This window comes from Chiloscyllium plagiosum, chromosome 1 (assembly GCF_004010195.1).
Source record: "Chiloscyllium plagiosum isolate BGI_BamShark_2017 chromosome 1, ASM401019v2, whole genome shotgun sequence".
NCBI lineage: Eukaryota > Metazoa > Chordata > Chondrichthyes > Orectolobiformes > Hemiscylliidae > Chiloscyllium > Chiloscyllium plagiosum.
Window position 1 is genome coordinate 118,790,274 of NC_057710.1, and position 10,672 is coordinate 118,800,945.

At 40.8% G+C, this 10,672-nt stretch overlaps 1 protein-coding gene across 12 annotated transcripts in view; it reads left to right on the forward strand.

The window, feature by feature from the left end:
• Positions 1–10,672, forward strand: part of LOC122552211 (collagen alpha-1(XXV) chain) — a 647,058-nt gene that overhangs the window by 602,558 nt on the left and 33,828 nt on the right. For 10 of the 12 annotated variants that reach the window (XM_043694864.1, XM_043694871.1, XM_043694887.1 and 7 more), the window contains 2 exons: positions 7,144–7,179; positions 8,219–8,272. In XM_043694864.1, the coding sequence (XP_043550799.1) occupies positions 7,144–7,179; positions 8,219–8,272 (90 nt within the window). The remainder of the gene's footprint in view (positions 1–7,143; positions 7,180–8,218; positions 8,273–10,672) is intronic. The other 2 variants (XM_043694902.1, XM_043694922.1) reach the window with 1 other exon arrangement.

Consider the following 10,672-nt stretch of genomic DNA (forward strand, 5'->3'; position numbering starts at 1 on the left):
ACAGGCACATGGCCTGCATCCTTTCCTATTCATGTCCAAATGTCTTTTAAATGTTGTAACTGCACCTGCATCTACCACTCTCTCTGGCAGTTCATTCCATATACAAACTACCCTCTGTGTGAAAAAGTTCGCTCTCAGGTCCCTTTTCAATCTTTTCCCTCTCATCTTAAACCTATGCCCTCTCGTATTGACCCCCACCCTAGGGAAAAGGCCTTTGCTGTTCATCTTCTCTATGCCCTTCATGATTTTATAAATTTCTATAAGGTCATCCCTCAACCTCCTACGCTTCAGTGAAAAAAGTCCAGCCTATTTACTAGCCTTTATCAGGAGAAGCTAAGTGCAGAGAATGCTGGATGACTAGAGAAATTGCAGCTCTGGTTAAAAAAATGGAAGCATACCTATGTCAGGTATAGACAGCTCGGACTGAGTGAATCGGTATAGGAGTATAAGGGCAGTAGGATATACTGTAGGAGTACAGGAACCACAGGATATGGGTGACATACTGAACGTCTTTTATGTCAGTATTCACTGTGGAGAAGGATGTGGGAGCTAAACAACTTGGGGAAATAAATAGTCCTATCTTGAAAAGTGTCCATACTACGGGGAGGTGCTGGGCATCTGAAAACACATAAAAAAGATGAACCTGATCAGGTGTATCCCACAACTTTGTGTGAAGCTAAGGAGGTGAATGCTTGGTCCCTTGCTGAGATATTTGTATCATCGATAGCCACTGGTGAGATGCTGGAAGACTGAAGGTTGGCTAATGTGGTGCCTGTGACCAGTGGTATACCACAAGGATCGGTGTTGGGTCCACTGCTTTTTGTCATTTATAGAAATGATTTAGATGTGAATATAGGAGACGTAATCAGTAAGTTTACGGATGGGTGGCAGGGTGGCACGGTGGTTAGTACTGCTGCCTCACAGTGCCAGAGACCCGGGTTCAATTCCCGCCTCAGGTGACTGACTGACTGACTGTGTGGAGTTTGCACATTCTCCCCGTGTCTGCGTGGGTTTCCTCCAGGTGCTCCGGTTACCTACCACAGTCCAAAAATGTGCAGGTCAGGTGAATTGGCCATGCTAAATTGCCCGTAGTGTTAGGTGAAGGGATAAATGGGTCTGGGTGGGTTGCGCTTCGGCGGGTCGGTGTGGACTTGTTGGGTCGAAGGGACGGTTTCCACACTGTAAGTAATCTAATTTAATCTAATCTAAATCTAATGACACCAAAATTGGAGGTATAGTAGGCAGCGAAGAAGGTATCTCAGAGTACGATTGGACCTTGATCAGATGGGCCAATGGACTGAGTAGCAGCAGATGGAGTTTAATTTAGATAAATGTGAGGTGTTGCACATTGGTAAGGCAAATGAGAGCAGAACTTATACAGTTAGTGTTAAGGCTCTGGGGAGTGTTGCCTGGGTATGCAGGAGCATAGTTGCTTGAAAGTGGATTGCAGATAGACAGGTGATGAAGGTGATGTTTGGTGTGCTTGCCTTCATTGATTAGAGCATTGAATATAGGAGTTGAGATGCCATGTTGCGGCTGTACAGGACATTGGTTAGGCTGCTTTTGGAGTACTGTGTCAAATTCTGCTCTCCCCACTATAGGAAAGATGTTGTGAAACTTAAACATAGAGTCATAGAGATGTACAGCACAGAAACAGACCCTCTGGTCCAACCCGTCCATGCCAACCAGATATCCCAACCCAATCTAGTCCCACCTGCCAGCACCTGGCCCATATGCCTCCAAACCCTTCCTATTCAAATAACCATCCAAGTGCCTTTTAAATGTTGTAATTGTACCAGTCTCCACCACTTCCTCTGGCAGCTCATTCCATACATGTACCACCCTGTGCGTGAAAACGTTGCCCCTTAGTTCTTTTTTATATCTTTCCCGTCTCGCTCTAAATCTATGCCCTCTAGTTCTGGACTCCCCCACCCCAGGAAAAAAGACCTTGTCGATTTACTCAATCCATGCCCCTCATGATTTTATAAACCTCTATAAGATCACCCCTCAGCCTCCGATGCTCCAGGGAAAACAGTCCCAGCCTGTTCAGCCTCTCCCTTTGGCTCAAATCCTCCAACCCTGGCAACATCCTTGTAAATCTTTTCTGAACCCTTTCAAGTTTCAAGAAAAGATTTACAAGAATATTGTTAGGATTGGAGGATTTGAGATATAGGGAGAGCCTGAATCGGCTGGAGATGTTTTTATCCCTGGAGTGTCGGAGGCTGAGGGGTGACCTTTTGGAGGTTTATAAAATCATGAGGGGCATGGATTGGGTAAATAGACAAGGTCTTTTTTCCTGGGGTGGGGGAGTCCAAAACTAGATTGCAGAGGTTTAGGGTGAGAGGGCAAAGATTTAAAAGGGACCTTAGGGACAACTTTTTCCCCACAGAGGATGGTCTGTGTATGGAATGAACTGCCAGAGGATGTGGTTGAGGCTGATACAATTACAACATTTAAAAGACACCTGGATGGGTGTATGAATAGCAAGGGTTTAGAGAGATATGGGCCAAGTGCTGGCAAATGGGACTAGATTAGGATATCTGATCGACTTGGACGAGTAAGAGCGAAGGGTCACTTTCTGTGCCGTACATCTCTCACACTCTATGACCCGATGTGATGTTAAATTTTACCCCTGCATTTCCCTCTCTTTTCTATTTCTTGAAAGCCAAAGGAAACACCTGTTGAAGCGAGAGAAACAGAAGCGGAGGTTGAAAGAGGTGTGAAGGAATGCAAGAGAACAGGAGCAAGATAGAACTGAAAAAGAGAAAGGAAAGAAGAAAGAGAAGTAAAAGAAGTGCAATAGGAATGGCAGAAGATATGGAATTAGAAAGAGAGACAGAAATAAATATGTGAATGAAAGAGGGAAATAAATGTAGGGTAACTAATAGGAAGAGGAACAATGAAAGAGTGATCATTGAATATCAGGTTGGTGATGAAAAGGAACAGAAATAAAATTTGAAAGGGAAACAAAAATAAAGGGAAGAGGAACCTAAGGCAGGAAGTGACAAATGGTATTCAAGGAAGAGACAGAGAGAAACATAAAAGTGAGTGAGAGGGAGAAAAATGTGCAGGGAGTAAGAGTGTGAAGGGAATTGGCACTGAGCAGAACTGAAGAAAAAATGCAGAATGAGAAAGGTTTTTTTTCAGGATTAACAGTATCAGTATCCATAGCTTTATTTTTGAGAGACCTGGGTCATCAACATTTTGAAATAATGGACCCCAGCCTGTAAAGCTTTTAAAACCATTGGTAGTCCCTGTATGGAATTAATTTTCAATGAAATATCTCTTGATTTTATTTGTTTCAACAAGTTGTGACCATGCGAGGGATCATCTTCTGCTCCTGGGAGCAGAAAGGAAGGCAGGCAGGCAAATCTATTGTACAGGAGGCTAAACGTAGCTTCCTGACAGTGGGGTAAGGTTTGTAATTAAGGTTCTCTGAACTTTAAAGGTGACTGAACATCCATACAGCAAGCTTTTCTTTTTAAGTCCCTGTCGCACGATTCGGCGCACACTTGCAATGAGCCAGCATCATGTGATTGCTTGAGTAAAACCAACCCAAACCCCACCCCCAGATGGAAGTGGTAATCATTTCGCTACACAAAACTGACCTTGTCCTCCAGAATGGATGATTCCAGCCCATATTGCAGCAAGCAGCGAGACTGAACTACCTTGGAAACTGAATGGCTATGTTGAGGAGACCTACAGGGATAAACCTTTAAGGACTGAGTTATGGGGTTAAAGTAGAATTGTTACAACCTTGGGCTTCTGACAGTTAATAGGACCAGTATTCACCTGATTCCCAAACCCCACTGATGATGTCTTTTGTATAAAGAGGCAGATCCATCTGGACATGTCCTTTTCTGCAGAAGACCCACAGCATCTGAGAAACACTGCCATTCTATTCAGGAAGAAGAAGAGGAACTGAGTTTGGGGTCACTATTGCTGATTGTAAACTCAATATTTTCCGTTTGGAAATGAATCGCTTTGTGATCAATTGCTGTGCAGACAGCAGATTGTTGTGCTACTAGCTCCCTTCCAGGTACAACTGCTTTGCACATCAGTGTTATTTGCCCAGCTGGCAGGATTTCTGACTATGAAAATCATAGAGACTTAGAAAATAGCAGCAGGTGTATGCCATTTGGCCCTTTGAACCTATTCTGCTATTCAATAGTATCATGGCTAAGCATATCTTTAGCAATGAAACAGAAGATATAACTGCAATGTTTATTATCCCAAGCAGGGGATCAAAGGAAGGCAGTGGTAGAAAGTGAGGACTGCAGATGCTGGAGATGAGAGTCGAGAATGTGGTACTGGAAAAGCACAGCAGGTCAGGCAGCATCCAAGGAGCAGGAGACCAAAAGAAGGCAGTCAAACCTACTCATTGTATATGCATTCAACTATACATGGCTGACCCATAATCATTAGACTAATAATCCAGAGACCCAGGTAATATTCTGGGGATCCAGGCTCAAATCCTACATTGACAGATGATTGTATCTGAATTCAATAAAAATCAAGAGTCTAATGGTGATTTTCAAGAAAAGCACATCTGATATTAATATCCTTTAGGGAAGGAAATCTGCTGTCCCTACCCAGTCTGAGCTACATGTGACTCTAGACCCACAGCAATGTGGCCAACTCTCAACTGGCCTCTGGATAATTAGGGTTTGGGCTACAAATACTGGCCTGGCCAGTGCCATCCATGTCCCATGAATGAATAAACAAATTCAACTCAGAGCCCTGTTCCTTCTTTCCCCCAATATCCTGTGATCCCATTAGCCCTAAGAACAATATCTAACTCCTTCTAGAAAACAACATAATCATTCATTATTGCCTCTCTATGATGTCGGGACAGGGAAGGGGTGGTGATGAGAAGCAGCCTCTTCCTGCAATCAAAATTTTAGAACAAAGGAAAAAGCCAGGAACTTTCAAACGTAAGTAAGTTCCTACAGATGCTAGAAATCAATAGATAAAAAAGTTAGGATATCCTGGAAAACTCAGTAGGTTTGGTATCATCTCCAAAGAAGGAAACAGATATGTTATCCCACCTGCTGAGTATTTCCAACATTTTCTGATTTTTATTTCAAGAATCTTGTATCCTTTTGGACATGCATCCACAAAATGGATTGTAACAAAAAGAGTGTTCTATTTTTTCCAAATTTTCCACTGATTTAGTGTACATCTCACTGCTAAAAAAAAAGGCAGAATTTGAAAAAGGATCACTCTAAATATGTACTGTCAAAATAGAAGAATATGTTAATAAGTGATGTAATTGTGGAAAGAAAACATTAAATAATTGCTTGACTTGCTTCAAATCTTCAATCGGTATTAGTTTTGTTGGATATTTTTAAATGTAAGAACACAGCTCCAGAATACATATAGAAAGACCTTGCTGAATTGGAATATTCCAATTAAATCTGTGTGTTTGACCGACTTGACTGCCAATACTTAAATCTTTTTCCACTGTTCACATTCCTAATATACTGCACAAGTAACACCAGAAGATGGCAGTCACCTCAAGTCTTCAATCTGACTATATAGAGGCAAGTGATTAATGGGTCTACAAAAACAGAGGTGCAAACATTTCAGTGAAGGGGGAAAAAGGAAGTTTCTGTTGAACATAATGGTATCATCGAAGCAAGTAGGACACAGATGGGAAACCTGGATGAGCCATCGCAGCGAATGAGGTGGAAATAAAGATAATACAAATCCTTATCAAATATCTCTGTGAGAGACCCATGACTAATTAAAACGTAGGCCAGGAGAGGGAGCTAAAGTTCAGAATTGGACCATCTCATGGAGGAATGGGAAGAATAAGCAAGGTTCCTCAGGTCAGTATGAGAACAGGATCAACACAACACAACTTGTCAAAGGAAGAGGTGAGGGATATGATGGACTGTAATCAGCAGAAAGGACAGCTGTAGCTAAGTACTATCTGTGTTTCAGTGCATTAATATAGCAATAGCAACATCTTTCACATTGAAAACGAGAAAACTTAAAGGAAGTCGTTAGTTACAAGGCAGTTAGACATAAAGAGGAGTGCACCGACGCATTATTTCCAGAGGAATTCCTATTTTCTTCATCCAATTACACTTTTACTGGCTGACAAAGATGATCATTATACATTTTTCTGTACTTATCCCTACTTTTCATTTCGTATAAATTGAGATGTTATGAATTGCATTTCTGCTCTTTTGTTAATCATTTTAGCATATTGCTGTCTGGGCTTCACTTTCCACTTTTTCTCTGATATATACATTCAGTTTTACAAAAAGGGGGTTTTCTTACCAATGTTTGAAGGGTAGTATTAAATACATGGACTGGATATGTATTTAAAACAGATTTCCAGTATTTATTTTAATTTGTCATTAATTTGCTGTATCTCCTTTGTTAACTTCATAACAGTTTTGTTTTCATTGTGAGATATTCCCCATATTGTGCATCTCATTATAATAAACAAGAAACAACTTGCTTCCAAGAATTGTGTTATGGTCAGGGTGAAGCTCACATGCATCTGTATTACATGAAAGTTGGAGTGTGTTTTTGAATCCTTTGTTTTTTTTAACCATTAATCTCTAAGCAGGTTCATCATAATTTTATTTCTTTGATCTGCCTATTGACACAGCCACTGTTCACTGTTCATAAATTCACAAATGTTTCAACAGGCAAATTTCAACATTCCAGCCACTGAGAGTCAATGGTGAGAAGATGAGGAAAGGTTTCCTATGTGCTCCAGATGGAATCAAATTGTAAACCTGTTCTCTATCAATTTTATAATTTGGCTACATCTGCTGTGCAGAGAAAAGCTTCCCCAGTGCTTGTCCAGCTGTGATAGTTAGGCTATCCCTTGAGCACAGTTTGACTGGTTTTTAACCAGTCTCTTGTGCACTTCTCACCTATAACTGTTTCTGATTAATTAACTTTAGTGTTGTATAACTTCGTATCATCTGTTCCCTGTTATCATTTATATAATCCCTTTGTTTTTTTTTTGGTCTTTTTATGTCTGTGATTCATGTTTAATACACAATTGCATCAGGAATTCCCACCTTACTATCACTGTGCATTGTTGTTTATGATCATTAACCATCGTACACTAAACTCGTGTTCCTCTTACCCATCCCTTTATTGACACAAATTATGCAGGGTGCATCTGGCTTAGATGGACAGCCAGGACTGCGGGTGAGTGAGTATTTGTACGTTTTGTCCTTCCTTTTGACTATATCCTTTCTGCTTGGTGCTGGCAGTCCACTGGAGTCAGTAATCGCTCTGTGCTCACAAACCCTTCCTTCATACTCACTCCACTCTCTGTGCATGGATTTCTCACCATTCAGTGTGAGACACTGGCAAGTCCTGTTGACTAATTTACCTTTTTTTTTCACTATCCATTCAAGGCAATGTTGCTCCCATATAAAGTGAGACAGAGACAGAGAGAGGGGGGCAGTGGCAGTGTCTTAGCATTTAGTTTTAACCATTTCCCAGGACAGTAATAGGACTGCACAACTCATGCAATTGCGCAGAGCCCCAAAGCAGTCAAGAATGAATCCAGAGAAAGAAAACCTGTAGGCCATTGCTTGTGTGTTGCTGATGCCAAATATGTCTTTTCATTACCATCTGTGCATGGATTTGACACCAGATTAAGTAAGTAGTAATTAATATCACTGTCTGGTAAAACGTGGGGGTCCCAAAGCAGGATCTTTACTGGGGACTCTCACAAAGCAGATAACATCCCTCTCTACTGTTGCAATACATTTTTATCAAAAGAACCAACAAAAATAGTCAAGACTTACAGTCTGAGTTCATACAGACCTCTTCTATCACTGATCAACTTGGAACCGGTCACAGCTGGTGGTTACCAGGTAATCAAGATTCACAATGGTATTTTCAAGTAGTAGATGGGTAATAGAGCAGACCAAGGCAATTTCCTGATCATTTATCATCATGTTGGTGTTTCTGGGAATGGACTTGACAGGCAGACACAAGCTGAGGAAGTGAAAAGCAAAACTGTGGAGACAGGAAAACAGACTATCTTCTGTGATCTACTGCTTCTGTCTTTTTTGGAAATGCTTTTGCAGCACGAATAGGACAGGACTCTGGGGTAACTCTCATGGATGTGAGATGATTTCATCTTATTTCTGTCTTCTAGCTGGATACCCTGTGAACTTAGCAGTATGTTGGGGATAATATTCATCACAGTTCATTTTTCACTTTGTGTTTGAAGGGTCTCGATGGTCCAATGGGTCCTGCAGGGCCAGCTGGCCCAAAGGGAGATAGGGTAAGTACTGAATTGGATAAATTGAGAAGGAGTGAACTGTATATAATGTACAATGAGAACCGAGGAGTTAGAAATAACCTGAAAAACATGAATGTTAATCTTACTTGAGTGAATTATTGATGAGGAATAAGCTACATGGCTGGTGGTAATGCCAAGCCTTTGACTGATTATCTACTTTGGTCTTTCATAATTTACTTTGATGACATTTTCCCCTTTCCTATTCATTCATCCCTATTTCCCACCCCATCTCTATATCCGAATCCAGATGCAATTCCTTGGTTGAATGAGTGGGACAGTCCCTGAAAGATCTACTGATTCACCCAGTAGCTGCTCAGCTAAGTGAAGCAAGCTGATCTCCTTTCCCCCCCCCCCCCCCCCCCCCCTTTACTCCTGCTTCTTACATAATACTCCTGTTTACATAATAATCCCCCAGACATTACAAACTGGGCTTGCAATTTAAACTCCAATCTCCTCCTCCATGGTACCGCTTCTATCATGTGTCTCAGTCATAATATATGTGACAGCATCCTTTAACAATGCTTTTTGGCATTGTGTATTAAATTCCAGATTTCCCCATGTGAGCCCTAAGTATCCAATTCAAGAAAATTTTATCTGTCCTCTCTTAGTCCTGGTGATATCCGCTCTGTAAATATGGCATTGTTTAAAAAAATATTTGACTCTGATTCCATAATATCACAACTCTGCCAGAAGCGGCTTGGAAAATACTCTGACATTTTGATGTTAAAATCTGAAAGTTTGCCCAGATTATAAAAGGATGCTGAGATGTATTTTTTTCTGTCCACAAATCATTTTCTCAAAAGGTAAACTTTATAACAGGAAAAAGGTGTAGTTTAATGCTTCAACTCCATACGCACCAGAAACTGTAATTGAAATTTGCCTAAACTCATTATACAAAGGATCCCTATAGCCAATAGATAGAGCAGACCTACTTTCTGTAAGGTTAAACAACGCAACTGACCACTAAATTATGGGGAGGATTCCTGCTCAGGCTGCAGTGAGCACAAATTGCAGTCTGTTCAGAGAATTTAATTTTCTGCTGAAACCCATTTGTATAATCACAAACATTAAATCTACCATGGGTCAGTGCGATTGGTCAGTATAATAGGAAGTATTTTATCAACTTGACTTTGTGCAATTTTAATTGTATGTAAGAGTGATAATAATTTATTAAAGCCAACTAAAAATAATTCATCTGAAAAAATGTAGAAAAGTTTACTCAGACACCCACTTTTGAATAATCTGCTTTTAAGTCATTGGAATTAGTTTTAAAAGAAAAGAGAAGTGAAACCCATTATGAAGGCTGTCTTCCGAAGGCTGTCCTCCAAAGCCTGCAAATGGCAGAAACAGGAGAAACTCACCGTGATCATTCTTTCATGGGGAGGGACTGCTGTGTTAGTCCTCACGGTCAGTACATCGCTGTACCATAATATGTCACTCTACCTTTACCGGATACATTATATCACTGTACCTTTACTGGACACATTATATCACTGTACCATTACCGCACACGGTATATCACTGTACCATTACCGTACACAGTATATCATTGTACCATTACCGCACAGTGTGTCATTGTACCATTGTTGCACAAATATATGTCCCTATAGCTTAACAGACACAATATGCCACTATACTTTTACTAGCCCCACCCCATCCCCCTATTTACCCCCTTCTTCCGCACCCCCCCCCCCGCCCCAACCATATTCCTAATGAAGGACTTATGCCTGAAATGTGACCTCAGATGCTGCCTGACCTGCTGTGATTTTCCAGCGTCACACTTTTCTACTCTGACTCTCCAGCATCTGCAGTCTCACTTTCTTACAGTACATTACTACACCTGTGCTGGCATGCTATGTCACTATACTTTCACGGGATGCAGTATGTCATTAAACCTTTACCAAACAAATTACCAGACACAATACGTTTCTTTGTCTTTACCGAATACATTATGTTATCACACAAGTACCAGACACATTATGCTACTATGCCTTTACGTGACATAGTCAGTCATTAAACTTTTACCACTTGCAGTATGTCACTATAGCTTTACCAGGCTCAGTATTGCAGCATGACTTTACAAGGCAAGCTCATGATGTCATCCTTGTATCCTTGCATGTAATGAAAGGATATAAAGATCACATACTCCATCTTAACTCTAATCACCTGAAGCATGTACGGAACTGTTCGATTGTAATCTAACAGTGTAATGTTAGCCCAGATACTGACATGCCTATGAATGTAAAATGTTTGTACAGAATAGTTTGGTGTAATAGATGTTTGTTGGATTTTTGCACTGTGACATCCATTTGTAGTTTCTTATTTTACAAGGGACATCACGAGATTTGTGACATCAGGTAAAATACCCTGCTGGAACCAAGA